The sequence below is a fragment of the Delphinapterus leucas genome, chromosome 9 (assembly GCF_059928025.1).
Source record: "Delphinapterus leucas isolate spDelLeu-1000000601 "Yukka" chromosome 9, BTC_Dleu_Yukka2, whole genome shotgun sequence".
NCBI classification, from domain to species: Eukaryota; Metazoa; Chordata; class Mammalia; order Artiodactyla; family Monodontidae; genus Delphinapterus; species Delphinapterus leucas.
The window spans coordinates 3,234,349-3,250,787 of NC_143137.1; the positions used below are offsets into that span (position 1 = coordinate 3,234,349).

At 45.8% G+C, this 16,439-nt stretch overlaps 1 protein-coding gene across 1 annotated transcript in view; it reads right to left on the minus strand.

Annotated features, from left to right (window-relative positions):
* DPP6 (dipeptidyl peptidase like 6) overlaps nucleotides 1-16,439 on the minus strand; it is a 766,975-nt gene that overhangs the window by 196,981 nt on the left and 553,555 nt on the right. The window contains exon 7 of the mRNA XM_022576791.2: nucleotides 8,111-8,192. Coding sequence (XP_022432499.2) covers nucleotides 8,111-8,192 — 82 coding nt within the window. The remainder of the gene's footprint in view (nucleotides 1-8,110; nucleotides 8,193-16,439) is intronic.

The following is a 16,439-nucleotide window of genomic DNA, read 5'->3' on the forward strand; positions in this document are numbered from 1 at the left end:
GTAACTGACATGTATCACTGGGTAAATTTAAGGTGTACAGCACATTGATTGATACACTTCTCTACTGCAAAACGATTACCTCCTTCCACTCACTTAATTAGCATTTCATAAGTCAGACAGAAAGACAAATATTGTATGATCTCATTTATATGTGGAATCTAAAAAATCCGAACTCATGGCAACCGAGAGTGGAATGGTGGTCACCAGGGAGCAGAGGGTGGGGTGGGGGGAAGGGCGGGGAGATTATGGTCCAAGGAAACTAGCTTCCAGTTAGAGGATGAGTATGTTCTGGGCATTGACTGCCCAGGCTTCTTATTTTTTTATTTTATCTTATTTTGTAGGACATATTTTATTTATTTATTTTTTAACATCTTTATTGGAGTATAATTGCTTTACAATGGTGTGTTAGTTTCTGCTTTATAACAAAGTGAATCAGCGATACATATACATATAACTATATCTCCATATCTCCTCCCTCTTGCATCTCCCTCCCATCCTCCCTATCCCACCCCTCTAGGTGGTCACAAAGCACCGAGCTGATCTCCCTGTGCTATGCGGCTGCTTCCCACTAGCTATCTATTTAGAGTGAAGTCAGAAAGAGAAAAACAAATACCGTATGCTAACACATATATATGGAATTAAAAAAAAAATGGTTCTGAAGAACCTAGGGGCAGGACAGGAATAAAGACGCAGACGTACAGAATGGACTTGAGGACACGGGGAGGGGGAAGGGTAAGCTGGGACGAAGAGAGAGAGTGGCATGGACTTATATATACATATACTGCCCAGGCTTCCTATAAGGAACGTATTCTCTCTGTTCCTCCAGGGGTAATCCTGCGGTGGCATCAGCGCAGGGGAATTGTCACCTGATAACGGTCTTTTCTAAAGAGACACATGTTTGAAAGCCGACGTGGAGCCAAAGGCTTAGAGGCATAGGAGTTGACAGTGCATCTGGCGAACGGCTTCCCTCCCCGCTACGAGTCGGAGAAGAGTCGCGGAAGAGACAGCCCGTGGCCCCCCACCCAGACCCTCCGTTATAGCTGGCATCGCCCCGCTCTATCAAACGCAGCCCCACTCAACTTCCTACACATACCAGACTCTCATCTGATGAAATTCATATTTTGTTCTCATTCTCTACATTTTGGTTAAGCCATGTAATAACCCTAACAGCAAGAACAACAATAAACGCCATCCCTCAGCGAGCACTTTCTTCACACCAGGTTCCACTCCACGTACTTTAAACAGATTAACTTAATCCATATGATGACCCCTACAAGATATGCACTGTTATCTCCATTTTACAGATGAGGAAACTGAGGTCTTGAGAAGTATTTTAATCCAGACCATGCTTTTAGCACTTGCCAGCAGCAAAATCTGAATATGACCCTCTGGCTCCAATGTTTTTATTATTAATGAAATAATAACTAATGTTTTGGTTTTGAAAACCAAAGCAAATTAAATAAAACTTCCTTCTCCTTTTAAGGCTTAAGATGGGGGCCTTCAGATTCTGAGACGGATGAGGTGGTTGTGATGCTAGCTCAAGGCTTCTAGGTTCAAATCTGGGTTGGTTCCTGGACTCCCGGTGTAGTGGAAGGTGTCCTGGCTACACCTGCCCATCCTTTGAGCTCAGTGTTGCAGGGTGAGCACCACCCACTGGGTCCTTCTACCTGCACTTGGCTGTCACCCTGAGAGCTGAGGTCTTCCCCACGGCTGCCAAGCCCTCTGCAGGCACCCACACCTGAGAGGAGCAAGAGGCAAATGCACTCCAATCCTCGCGTCTATTCTCTCTGCCATTTATTCCATTTGACGAAGTGTTTTCAAGAACAACCTCTTCATTTAGTATCTTATGCTGAATTATTGACATTTCAGTAGCATGAATTTTGACAACGGTAATGAGCTATTTTTAAAAATTCGTTTTCAAATTAAAAAAATAAAATCAGATAATGAATCTAGGTTAAAAATACTAGACAGAATAAACATATACCTGTCATAAGCCTTCATGCATCAAAATGCATAGCAACTGAATATAAAGCAAAAATACACAGAAAAGCAATTAAAATTTAATTAAAACACAAATATATTGGTAACCTTTATTCTGCCTATTTCAGAATTAGACAGCTGTGTTAAATCAAAAATGAGGATCTACAAAAAAAAACTGAATAATACAATTTTATAGTTTTTAAATGGAAAAATACATCGTGTATATATATCCGTAGAATGTTTACAAGAATTAATTATATACTTGGCTAAAGAAACTGTATAGGGTATGCTCTATGATTAAAATAAAGCTAGGGATAAGTAGTTTTTTAAATAGATTGAAATTGTAATTAATAAAATACCTTGGATCAAAAAAGAAATCAGGGGCTTCCTGGTGGCGCAGTGGTGGAGAGTCCGCTTGCCAACGCAGGGGACACGGGTTCGTGCCCCAGCGTGGGAGGATCCCACATGCCACGGAACGGCTAGGCCCGTGATCCATGGCTGCTGAGCCTGTGCATCTGGAGCCTGTGCTCCACAACGGGAGAGGCCACAGCGGTGAGGGCCCGCGTACCACAAAAAACAAACAAACAAACAAAAAAAAAGAAATCAAATCTGAAATTACAAATGGTTTGGAAGGAAGTGAAAATACTTCATCAAAAATTTAAGGATCATAATAAAGGTTGTATTTAGAGGAAAAAAAATAAAAATAAAAATTTGTTTTCTTTAAAGTAGGAACTCGAATGCTATGAAGTGACCCAGTGGGAGTGCAAAAACCTTCCGCCTGGATTTTCCTGAACCCTCCACTGACCCACAGAAGCGTATCGTGATGCCATCTGGGAGGAAGAAGCATGAGTCAGTGCCAGTGAACAGGTGAAGTAAGACCCTCGCTTTCTTTTTTCTTTTTTTTTTTTTTTTTCTGCTGGTGACACGTTAGAAAGAAAAATAACCTCCTTTGATAAAATGATGTTGTTAAGTAGGCGGGAAAAGAGCACCGACACAAAAGGGCTCCTAAGAAGTTGACTTTCAAAGCTTACTTTCCTTAGAGCGGACTCAGGCCTGTAGAGTCACAGCTGTTGCGCCCCAGGCCTAAGAAGTGTAGTCATCACTAAGGTACAGCCCGGCCCAAGGCTCTGCAAAGCCGTCTCCGCCAGGTAGCTCGGAGAGCACAGGTGTAAAGATTTCCATGAAGAAAGGCTGCTGGAACTCGGGGAGGAAAGCCCGATGGACGTGTGGGGCTGGAGAGAATCAACAGGACAGCAGGTGACCTAGTTCACTCCTGGGAGGAGGCCCGGACTTCAGTGTCTTGGCTGAGTAGGGAGAGACCTGGGAGGGCTTTGTTCCAGCGGAATCATTTTATCCAGATTGGAGGGTCCAAGAGGCTTGGGCAGCTACCGATCTCCTGCAGCTCCCGCTGTGGACAGGACACTAAGTCTGGGCGGAGTGGACAGAGACAGGGCGGGGAACATTTCTGAGGGCGACCGCGCAACACGAAGCAATCATGGTTGCCAAGAGCTGTTGACTGTGGTGACAGAGGCACCTTCCATCAGAAGCGGAAGTCGGTGAGGAAAGAACCATGCCTCCCTTCTGCAGCTCCAGGATCTGGCAGAGGGTCCAGGACACGGGGAGTGTTCAGTAAACAGATGAGCGTCCAAACTGTGCATACACAAAAGGACTGGCCTGCCAGGTCCTTCACGTTTAGCTGGCTGACAGCCCACATCCGTCACCCCCGAGAGTTCTGGGGCAAATGCTTAGGGGTCCAGTCCCCACTGCCCTGAGCCCTTGTCAGGAGGGCTGATATCCGAACCGTTCGTGAAAAAAAGCAACTTTGTTAAACAAAGACTCCTTGACTCTCCTGGATAAATTATTCTATCCATGGTTTTGCCTGGAAAAGTATCCTAGGGTCTAACAAGCCATGTCATCGTGAAGTCAAGGTGAATCCCAACTTTGGTAAACATGCTTCACTTTGTTCTCTGGTCTCCAGGGAGACACAGAGCAGTAGCTCACTGTCATCCGTACCACAGCCTCCCACCCTGGGCGATGATGGGTGAGTCAGCTTCCTCTTCTGAGTGGGGATGCAGAGCCCTGAGCACTCCTTAGTTTTCTTCCATTGGGCTGCCACATCCCCAACCCCATCCGCTCCCCAAGGACGGCGCCAGCCCTGTCTGCCACCAGGTTCCCTCACCAACCCCTCTGCTCGCTCTTCACTTTGCAATTCTGAAGACTTCCTGACTGGCTTATTGTTCATTTGTCCCCATCCTGGGAGCAGGCCAAGCAAAGAGAGACCCAGTCTCTTTGTCTCTGATCCACCAAGTGGACCTGCACAGACTCCAGCCTCAAATTCTTAATGTTGTATAACGCTGTGCAGTCGCGATTGCAGAAGTTCCCACGTCACTTGGTTCTAAAAGAAAACATTGCTATGCGACAAATTCACCAAGTTCCCTGTGCTGGTGTGTTAGCCCGCAAGGTGCCCTGAAGAGGCCTGAACTCAAACGCCGTCAGCTGTAAACACAAGGAAGTCCACTGCAGCTGCCCTCAGTGTTTGTGTGTTTTTACTAAATGTCTCTAGCAGAGATGACATGCAAGGAAATGAAAGGATAATTTGATCATATTCTAGGTCAGCAGAGACAAAACCTCACATAAATAGACAAACACGCACGGGGGCAGGGCTTCACGAAAAGATCAAAGAACTCAGAGACGTTCTCAATTTAGGCAGAGACTCGTCTGCAGAGGATACCGGGAGAATGATACAGTATGGAGAGAAATTTTGATATAGTTTATGTTTTAGTGTAAATCACTACGTATACTGACCGCATAAAGAATGGGAGAAAGGAGAAGCAAGGGGGAGGAATCTGTTCAAAGTTTTACATGTATTTTCTCACTTAATCCCATTTAATCTATCCAAATCCATTTTCCTATCTCTAGGCTTTCAGTAGATGATGTTGAATTCTGGAAACAACCTGGTTATCCGTCTTGAACAACCAAGACCACAGACCAGCACCATTTCAGAAGCGACTTTCCGGCAGAATGGAGGCCTCCCCAAGGTCAAGGTTTTCCCTCCCCTCTAACAGTGCAGAGATCAGCGTTCCTGGCAGTGTTCATGATCTACGATGTGATCGAAGGTCTAACAAAATCTACCCTAAAAGGTAAGAGCCACTAATTGGAGGCCACGTCGAAGCATTGGAGATAATGCCTTTAAGCCCCTCCTGGTGCCCAGTGTCATCTTCCTGTGGTTTATGGGGTTCCCGACCCAAATGCATCGCTGAGACCCCTCCTCACGAGGAGGCGGCGATGCTGGGAAAGTTCTCTGGTGAACTTTAACCACAGCTGTGTTCTCTGCTCCCGAAGGAGAATTACTCATTGAAATTAGAGTCGATTTCCTTTTGGGAGCAATATTTACTTCTTAAAATAAAATGGCAATGAGATTCGTTAGTGTTTACAAGGCCTGCTTGTGGGTTTTGAATTTTCTTTGGCAAGAGTGCCCACTGGGAGTACTGGTCAACTGGGTGCTGGTCCCAGGGGTCAGGCCTCCCCAGGTAAGGATGGCCAAGAGGGCATCTGATCCCCTAAAACATTTACTACCTGGCCCCTTATGGGAAAGGTTTGCTGACCCCTGCTCCAAGCTATAGGATATTTTCTCAGTGATGAGCTGTACTGCCTACTAGACTCAGTACAAGAGCAGTATAATAAAAACTGCAAAGTTAAAAAAGTTTAAAAACTCAAAAATTCCATGAGCACATGAGCACTTCTGGTACTAAGCTCAAATATCGGCAATTACTACCTAACCGAACCTTTGCTTCCTTGCACAGAAAGGAAGCCGAACTTCCCTCCCCGTCAGTAACATCCTGAACGTCCACCCAATTACTTTACGTTTAAGTGGCTGAGGACCACAAGGGCGTATCAGCTGACTACTAGCCCGTCCACTCACGCACTCACTTTTGACCTCAAGAGATATCTCCTCAGCGCCAGGTGTTGAGCTAGGCACTCAGAACACACAGACGAAACGTGCTCGAGGCTTAGACCAAAGGCCACCTCACCGCGGAGAGATGTGTGGGCAGGAAACTGTGTGACAGGAGATCGCACGGTGACACGTGGGCTCCGGAGGTGCCACCCGGCCGTGCGGGCAGGGGAGCTTTCTCAGAGAATGTGATGCCTGCTTATGCTGCCGGTTATTCTTTAAGAGATGAATATACTAACTTCTGTAATCACTTAACCCAGCCCCGTCCACTGGGAAGCCTGGCATGAGTGTAAAGTCAGTTTACAGGAGGCAGCGGTGGCTTCAGGCAGGGGAGGGACTGGCCAATGAGTAAGCTGCCCAGAGAATGATCAGCCCAGGGCCCCAGCTGCCCCGCATTCCAGACAGAATCCTAAGGCGTGTGTGTGTGCGTGTGCATGCATGCAATACACACCACCTCCTTTTGCAGCTGTGGGTTGATTTTTCCTTAAATTGCAAGTCCTTTCCAGAAGGCAGGCCTAGGGGGCACGACCTTGTTATAACATCCGGCCTCCCCCACGGGCCCACGTGAGCCTGCAGGTTTAGTGAGAATCACTGCGCAGGCAGGAAGACAACCCGACAGTGCCCGGGTCCTGATGTTCTTTTCCAGATGACGATAAAACGGCTGGACGATGGCCACTCAGTAAGGTGCCCATTCCCCGTGCCCGCCCCCGCCCCGAGTGGTGCCGTGGGCCCCCAAAGGACCAAGGAGAAAGGGGAGAGCCCTCTATGGAGGTGCAGTGTCACGTTTACGGAATGACTTGACGGATGTGGGAAAGATTTGCTTCCCAGAAACGTTTTCCATCGTTGATTTTCAGAGGGCCTTAGCTATCAGATCAGTCACATGAGTCTTAAACACTTAGGTCTTCTCCAGTCTCCTGTGGAATTGCAGTTTTTCCTTGGGTAAGAGTTAGCGCCTTTGAGCAATGATGACTTTTCTCTCCTGGTTCTGACTGCGTTGATGGACTGCTGTCATCCTGCCGAGTCAGCCTGCAGCACCCTCCTGACCTGCTGTCACTGGTTTAGATCCTTACACGTGCCTTTCGAAACCTCTGCTCACGAAGTGTGCAGCACCAGGAACACTGGGGTAACAGCTAAAGCAGCCTCGTGGCCGATACCCTCCTGTTGCTTCAGATCAGTTTGAGGCAATGGAATTAATACGAAACCAAGAAAAAATAATTGTACTATTGGGGAAAGTAGGACTGTTTTAATTCCTAAGACAGTAGGCAGCCTATCCAATAGAATCTTGCCCCAAGGTTTTAAAAAATGATCATTTTCTGCGCTTCTTCTGGGAAAAGCTTTTAAAATGCAGCTTTGTTAATCAGCTTAAAGATGTAGAAGAAAATGGTGACATGATCAGCCACCATGTCACCTGCAGGCGCTTTCTGCAACTTCCTGAACGGAACTGGCAACGATCATCGGGTGTTAGACAAGTGTAACGCTGGAGTTGGGACAAAGCTGCAAGGCCACCTCATCCAGAGTCTTCACTCAGTAGCTGGGCCAGGTGACAGCAGCCTGGCAGCTAGTTTGTGAACACCCCGGGTTAGAACCTTTGTCTTCTAACCGGTTGTTCAGACCCCTTTTCCCTACACCATCCTGGCCATTCAGTTTCTTGAAACATCTTAGCTTTGCCAGTTGAGTGGGAATACATGAAGATGGCCAGGGTAACGCAGAGAGGGCCACACTAGCTGTGGGGGGTTCTGCAGATGCTACTTGCAGGGAGCCCGGCTCTACCATGGCCAGCACATCTACTCTTCTCATAAAACCTGCCAAAGAGAAGAGCCAGAGCTCCAAGAGCAAAGCAGAAGAACCTTTCACGACTCCACGATTCTGATCGTTGCCATCTGCGGCCCTCTGACGAGGTGTATCTCAGATTCACAGGACGTCTATAGTCCATACACACACAGCTCCAGTCAGGGACTGCTTAAAGGATAAAGGGTACCAGAACCAAGGCATATGCTCTCCCAATTTCAAGACGGTTCTCAAGCAAAAGAAATGGCCATTTACATATGCAGATGTTCTGGGGACTTTTTCAAAACTTAAATTCACACAAACACAGATTCTGAGTATAGTGAGATACATTCAGTGTATGAAACGGAAACTTCAACACAGAAAGTTGGTCACTGAAAGTGACGTGCTTACCAGCTGTTGACCCTTGGGGCCCCATCCTGCATACTGAAGTTTTGCGTTGCTGACTTCTGGTGGATCTAAACTTTGAGGATCCCTGAAAGAAAAAAAACAAGCGAAGAAAAATGGTGGGAAACAAGCATTTAAGATGCTGTAATATTATCCTCCAGCTGAAACTTACTCCTTTTTCTTCCACTGAATCAATTTCAGGAGCTTGTGTTATTAAATAAAATGTCTCATTTCAGCCTCCATTAGATTTCTTCAGATAAATAGATAGATATGTAAAATTATATATTTATATATGCATATAAAATTTACATGAACCTGCAATAGGTCCACCACTGCTTAACTTCAATAGTAAATATTCATCAAGAGAGAACATGCAGAGAGCTCTGTAGATCAGCTTTTAAAATATCCATAACAGTCAAAATTAAAAACGGAAACGCATAGCTATGCAGTAATAAGTCCCCACAACTTATATTTCCATCTTTGGCTTTCCTGGCAGATAGGTTTTTTCCCAAGCAGGTCATTCTGACCTTTTAAAACCGGTGGTCTCAGGACAGAGTCCACCCTTTGGTTTGTGTTGATAAGAAGGGAGGGAGGGAGGGACAGAGAGAAGAGAGACACTGAGGTGAGAAGGAGTGAGAGGAAGCATGGGAGAAGGATTTTTTTCTTTCAAACATCACTTACGCTTTTCATTCTTAATTTACTGATATGCAAAACACCATGCTAAAAAAATTCCTGTCTATGTACTTAAATAAAGGTAATAATGAATAAACGTCATAACGAAAAAGAAAACACTTTTATAGATATTACATATTTCAGCATATTTTGTAGCTACCACTGTGCTCACGTGTAGGAAAGACTGACGTCTGTGTTCCTTTCGGATGCTGCCTCTCCCTGTGTCCTACTGGAGAGGCCAGGCTCTGTCAGGGGAGCTCCCTACCACCTGGCTATGGTGCTTCTTGTGCAGAAGACACAGCTATGAATGTGCTCATTCATCTACAGAGAGACTAGGGTTGAGTGGTCTTTGGTGAATTTTAGGAGTTGCTTGAACCAAGACGAAGCAAGAAGGGAAGGGAGGTGAAATGGGTAAGGATGTGCTGATTCAGAGCTTAAATCAGTAGAAAATTCTAAAGTAAATGTTTAACAATACTATCAGGGCAGGGTAGAATACATTTCAGAGTAAAAAGTGTCAGGGAAGACAAGATAGTCTGCAAAGCCCCAGGGTAGTTTTAGATGGCATGGAGATGGGTCTGGAGAAACCAAGGAAGCCTGAAGGTGGGTGATAAGGTACGGAGTAAGGGGTGACCATGACAAGAGGAGTTGGCTGGGAAGGCTGGTCCCCAGGCAGTTAGCAGAGGAAGGGCGTCTAACATTCCAGCTTCCAAATAATTTTAACAAATCCTACCATTTGTATGTTTTTAATATTTCAAAGTATTTTCATAAACATAGGTGATTTCCTCTCTAACCTTGTGGAGGGAAAGGCTTTCTAAGGATGACTCAAAATCCAGAAGTGATAAAATAAAAGAGGGGTAGACTTAACATAAAAATTAAAAATTTTTTGCATGACAAAAAACCCACAAACAATAGAAAATTGGAAGAAAATATTAATAACAAATACCATGGAAAAATGGCTAATATCCCTATTACATAAGTAACTCTAAAATATGGAGGTTATAAAAGACCAAAACAAAAAAATAAGAAAAACACATGAACAGATAATTCACAAATATAGAAAAATGGTCCTCAAATGTATTAAAAAGTACTCAAACACAGGCAAAATTAAATACAAATTGAAACTACACTGATATCATTTCTCACCTATACATCCATACACATACATACAGATAGATCCAAAATCCAGATATGTGAGTCCACAGGTTAGTATACATACATACATGTCCTTGCTCTGTTCATAGAGAAGACCAGATCCAATAACCACCAGGAACAACGAGCCCACCCAGTGGGCTCATATGTTGCTCTCTCAGCACCATCCTCCAATTAAAAAATAAATAAATAAAATAGTGCTCCTAGGAGAAGAAATTTATCCAGGCTAGAACAAGAAAAATGCAGGATGAGTCTGAAACATCTTATGGGCCAGAAAGTAAGGAAATACTCAAAAAAGGTAGAGCTTGTTAACAGAAGGCAGAACCTCACTTACAGGGATCTCTCACGGCCAAAGCTGGAATAATTTGAGCAAAAAAAATAATTAATGATAATACTGGATTAACCCATAGAATAAAACAAATACTCATGAATCCTTACTAATATAAATAAATAATCCAATATATAACTAAGTGGGGGAGGAGAGCCAACTCTTCCTCACAAGAGAATTCCAATCAATCAATCAATTCCAATCAATTCCAAGGGGAGAAGGTCGGAGCATCACCCTTGGTCGGACACCACAGTGATGAACCCTGCAGACAAGATCCACCGAGATATGCTAAAATCAGTGGGTGAAAGTCTGAAGAGAAACAAGATCTGCACAGTCACAGGATACTTTCCAACCACAAATGGGAAGAAGATGGCAACTGTGCAGGGAGAAGCCTGGCAGACAGCAACTCAACCCGGAGATCCGCTCAACACCCCCAGAAGTGAAACACATCAACATCACGAACCTTTAGCAAGATGCACTGAGAGACAACATCCTACATATGGTATCGTCACCGGCAAACCCCGTCAATGATTCCCGGAGAATGAAAACAGAATCTGGGTAATAAGTCTAACCTTTTCTTCCTCTGTACTTAGTCTAGTTCCACTTGCTCACAGGGGGTCGCGTGCAGAGGCCTCGCCCGCTCAGACCCGAGTTTCTGACGCAAAACGGCTGCGCCTGACACCTCGGCTCAGGGTCCTGTGCACGGACGCCGCTCACAACACCGTGACTCAAGATGGCGGCAGCGGGCCGTGTGCTGCGCCCGGCACTTTGCGATCTGGAGCGTGAGCTGCGCGGCTGCCCCGCCCCCGAGAACCCCGCCCCCTCCCCCGGCCAGACCCTATAGAGCAGCCCCGCCCCGGCCTGAGGGTAGAGAGCGCGTGCCCTAGAGCCCAAGCCATTCTTCGCTCAGAGAACAAAGCTTCCCTCTGCCTCTGAACTGAGCTCCGTCCCCTTCTACTGGCTCCAGCGACACCACGCAAGAGACCCCTGTTGGGGACCAACTTGGGTGGCTCGGTAACAGTATTTTTGCCAAAAATGCATCGCCTTACTCCAATCATGAGAAAACTTCAGACAGACCCAAATGGAGGCGCTCATCAAAACAGCTGACCTGTGATCTTCAAAAGTGATCTTTCTTTCCATGAAAGACAAGGAAAGACTGAGGAAACGTCATAGCTTGGAGGGGACTGAGGGGAAATAACATCTACAGGAATGTGGGATCCTGAGACAGAAAAAGGACACTGGTAGAAAAACTGGGCAAATGCAAATAAGGTTTGTAATTGAGTGAATAATATTGTACCAATGTTAATTTTCTGTTCTTGTTGTTATAAAGTACACTGACAGTAGGAGAAGTGAGTTGAGGAATAGAAGAGAATTCTTTGTACTATTTTTGCAACTTTTCTTCACCCAAAATTCTTCAAAATAGAAAGCTAAAAAATTCCAAAGAATTTTAATAGCTTATGTCTCATTGGTCATAAACATTATTATAGGAAATAAAGAAGAGTTAGAGAATTCCCCTCCTAACATACTGTAATCTCGATATTGAATTGAAAAAAAAATTACTTCCATATCTAGACAGTATCAGCACTCAACACACACATTTGCATAAGCAAATAAGTAAGGATGGAGGAGTTATGGGGGTGGCCCTGAGTAAAAGACCTTTTGCAGGTTTGAAGGTCTAATGAATTCACCTGGCCTGAGTTGATTTAGAATTTTCCAAGCAGAGGACAGGGTAAGAGATCAGAAAAGAACAGCCTTACTTAGTATTGAAATTCAGTTTGTTAGATTATGGTTTCTAGCAGGTGTCTAGGATATTCAGGAACAGCAGACTAACTTCTCTTTAATCTAACGAGCGTCAATTTCCATAAATGCTACCTGGAAAGGGTACCTCCAGTGGATCAAGTGTCTCAGAACGTTGGGTGAGCACCCGGCCATGCATACCTTCCAGCTTTATGACCTCTGCTGCCCTGCACACAGGAGACCTTTACACCCTCTCTAGAGACAATGCACATTTCCCTCTGCTCATCACCAATACATCAGACGAGTGTCCCCAGTGTGGAGGCAGCACAGTAACAGGAAGAACCACAGACTGGGGATCAGAAGTCTAGCGGCCGAGTGCCAGCTTCCCGAGGCACAGAGCATGCGCTGGGGCTGATCACACGTGACCACAGATCACATGACTCAATAGTATACTGTATTACATGATAGATACTGAAACCAGGTAGCACAGCGCTTACCTAGTAGATATTTGAAAAATGCCTGTTTGTTTACTCATGGGTAAACTGGTAAATACTCAAGTCAACCATGCACCACTATCTAGGTGTAATTCTAACCAGAGGCACAATCATCTACCATCTATAGGGACAAATTTACTCCACAGGACCCAGCAAGCCAGCGCATGTCCTACGCTTCTGTATTAGGTGGGAACTTGGGTATAGAGAAGTCAGCTCTCAACCATGTCTTCCTCATTTGTTTCTATGAAGTAAGCCTGTGTTTTGGCATCTGCCTGCGACTGGGTCGGATCATTTTGCTTTCATGTTAAAAGCGCCTTTCAGCCTTATCTCTTCCAACTCCCCCTCCAATGACCCACTTGATGGTCATTCATCCTCTGCTCAGATCTCGCACTGCATGGCTCCCCTCTCACAAGCCTAGCGAACACCCAACTTGGCTTTATGTTCAATCTACCTCCTTCATAGACCATTAGAAGCAGCAGAGAAAAGCACGGAGCCAGCTGGAGCCTCCAACGTTCCCGTCATCGTCCTTACAACCAAGTCTTGGGTGGGCATGTTCTTCTCAACAACAACTCCGATCTTTTGCTGCTCTCTTCACATCCCCTTTTATCTACTGCCTCTGAGCAGAGGCCCACCTGTGGGGCAGACAGGAAGGGGACCCCGGTTCTGATCACCTTCCAGGAAGAACCTGTGGCTCGGCTCCCAGCTGCTCACATCAGGAGTCGGCTTCAGCTTTCAAGCCAGGCCATGCTCACCTTGGGCAGCCCCTGGCCCACGATCGATCATGGCCAGGGCACTGGAGCCTGATACTTTCACCAATTTAAGGGTCCTCGATGGGCAGTCTTTGCTCTGAGCTCCCCATTGGGTTGTCCCAGGTGGTCAGACATGCAGGAGTCTGAGGCCCAATCCGGCTTCTTCTCCTTTTCCCAGCCTTGCAGCTGCCATGTTTGCCTTGCGGCCTGAAGCTTTTTCCTCCCAATCCTGCTGCTGCCCTTTGGTCTTTCATAGGCCTCACTCTTAATGTAGGTTCAGCCTTTGCTTCCAGGAAGGCTCAGCTGGCACCCCAGCTCCCTGCTACCAGAGGCAGTGGCGTCCCCTCTGCCCACACATGTAGGTACCCGTCCATCCTCACTCCAGCGTCCGAGGATGAGGCATCCCCTTTCCTGTCTAAGCCAGCTCCTCCTCTGTACCTCCTTTTCCATTCCAGCCTAGAACCATCAAATCCTTTCCTTCCCACTTACCTTCTTGGTAAACCTTTATTATTTATTTTTATTAGTTATTAGTTATTTTTGAAAATTAACACTTATTTTCCAGGGCAGTTGTAGGTTTACAGGAAAACTGAGCAGAAACTACAGAGTTCCCATATGTCTCCTCTCTCCTGGCATCAGTTTCCCGACTTATGAACTTCTTGCACTAGTGTGGTACATTTGTGACAACTGATGCACCAATATCAATACATTATTATTAACTAAATTCTATAGTTTACATTAGGGTTCACTCTCAGCCTCGTGTGCTCTATGGGTCTTGACAAATGTACAATGTCATGTATCCACAGTCACAGGGTCAGAAGAGTCCCACTGCTGTACGAATCCCCTGTGCTCCACCTACTCATCCTTCCCCCTGCCCCCCCACAGCCCCTGGAAATCACTGAATTTTTTTTTTACTGTCTCCGTAGTTTTGCCTTTTCTAGAATGTCATCGAGTTGGAATCATACAGAGCGTAGCCTCTTCAGATTGGCTTCTTTCACTTAGCAATATGCATTTAAGGTTCCCCTGTGTGTTTTTGTAGGTAACTTTTTAAAAAACTTTATTTTATTATAGTTGATATACAATGTCGTGTTAATTTCTGCTGTATAGCAAAGTGATTCAGTTATACATATATTTACATTTTCTTTTTCGTATTCTTTTCTATGATGGTTTATCACAGGATACTGAATATGATTCCCTGTGCTCTACAGTAGGGCCTTGTTGTTTATCCGTCCTACAGATAATAGTTCGCATCTGCTCATCCCAAACTCCCAATCCTCCCTCCCCCACTCCACCCCCGTTGGCAACTACAAGTCTGTTCTCTATGTCTGTGAGTCTGTTTCTTTTCACAGATATGTTCATTTGTGTCATATTTTAGATTCCACATGTAAGTGATATCCTATGGTATCTGTCTTTCTCTGTCTGACTTCACTTAGTATGATAGCCTCTAGGTCCATCCATGTTGCTGCAAATGGCATTACTTCATTCTTTTTTATGGCTGAGTAATATTCCACCTTATATATGTACCACATCTTCTTTATCCATTCCTCTGTTGATGGACATTTAGGTTGCTTCCATGTCTTGGCAATTGTGAATAGCACTGCTATGAACATAGGGGTGCATGTGTCTTTTTAAATTATAATTTTTGTCCAGATATATGCCCAGGCGTGGGATTGCTGGATCCTATGGTAGCTCTATTTTCAGTTTTCTGAGGACCCTCCACACTGTTCTCCACAATGGCTGCACCAGCATACACTCCCACCCAGTATAGGAGCTCTCTTTTCTGTGGAGTCACGTTTATGCAGCCCCAGCCTCCCTAGGACTTGCTCCATCTGCACTTTCTACCTTCATCCTCTCCTCCTTCTTACTCCTTTCCACGGGGGCACCTTCCCATCTATGTACAAAAGACGCGTAATGCAGGAACAAACAAAACACACCTAACCTGACGCGGCATCTCCATCCATTTATGATCCACCCCCTTGCCTTCTTTCCCGGACCTCAGTGGGCAATAGGTCCCATTCGGGGCCATTTTCTGACCTCCGACCCCATCCTCAACCTAGTGGAATGCGGCTTCCGTCTCACTGAGGGGCTGAAGCTGCTCTTGAGATCTCCCATCACCATCGAGTTGCCAAATTCTCCTTCTGTGGCCTCTTCTTCCTCTGCCTACTCCTTCAGAGTGAGTGTCCTGGGTTCCACCAGCCACACCTTCTCCTGCCATTCCACACTCCCCACCCTGGTGATTCCTTCACGGTCAACCTCAGTTCCTACTCTGAGGAGCACCAACACTGCACCCCAGCCTGGGTCTCCCCCCAAACCTCAGTCGACATACAGGGTGTCTGCACATAGACATCCCACTAGTCCTCAGCGCTGACGTGAGTGAAACAAAGCCCCTTCTGCCCCCTCCTCTGGTGCTGACACCACAGTCCCCCCAGTCATGCAAACTAGGAACCTGCTGCAGGCATCTTAGAGGTCAAGTAGCCAAAGCTATATGTTGTGGGTCAAATTCTGTCCCCACGAAAGATATACTGAGTCCTGACACACAGTACCTGTGAATAAGACCTTATTTGCAAACAGGGTCTTGGCAGCTGTCATCACATTAAAATAAGGTCATTCTTGAAAAGGAGGGGAGGCTAACCCAAATCCAGCAGCTGGAGTCTTCATAAGAAGAAGAAAAGACACAGAGGGAGAGGCCACGTGATGATGGAAGCAGAGATCAGAGCGATGCGCCCAAAGCCAGGAGCACCGAGGACTGAGTGCATCCTCCAGAAGCTGGAGGAGGTGAGATGGGGCCCTTACAGGTGTCAGAGGGAGCATGACCTCGTTGACACCCTGATTTCGGACCTCTGGCTTCCAGAACTGGGAGAAAATAAATTTCTGTTGTTTTAAGCCACTGGGTTTGTGGTAATTTGTTACTGCAGCCCCAGGAAACTAACAACCTTTCATTTCTCAGGGAAACTGAAGCCCTGAGTGGTAAATGATACGCTCAAGGACACAGAGCTGATCAACTTTTGTTTGAAGATTAATCTCCTGTTTTGGTCAAAGGGGAAAAAATTCTCCAACTGACTGAGGAACAAAGTAGAAAGACCCTCAGAGAGACCAAGTAAACCCAAGGAAGCTTTATCTGCTGACCTCTGTGCTTTCATGTGGCTCCCTGTGGAGGAAGCTTCTCCATCAGAGGGGCCTGGATGCTGACTTCACACGTGGAGGACCAC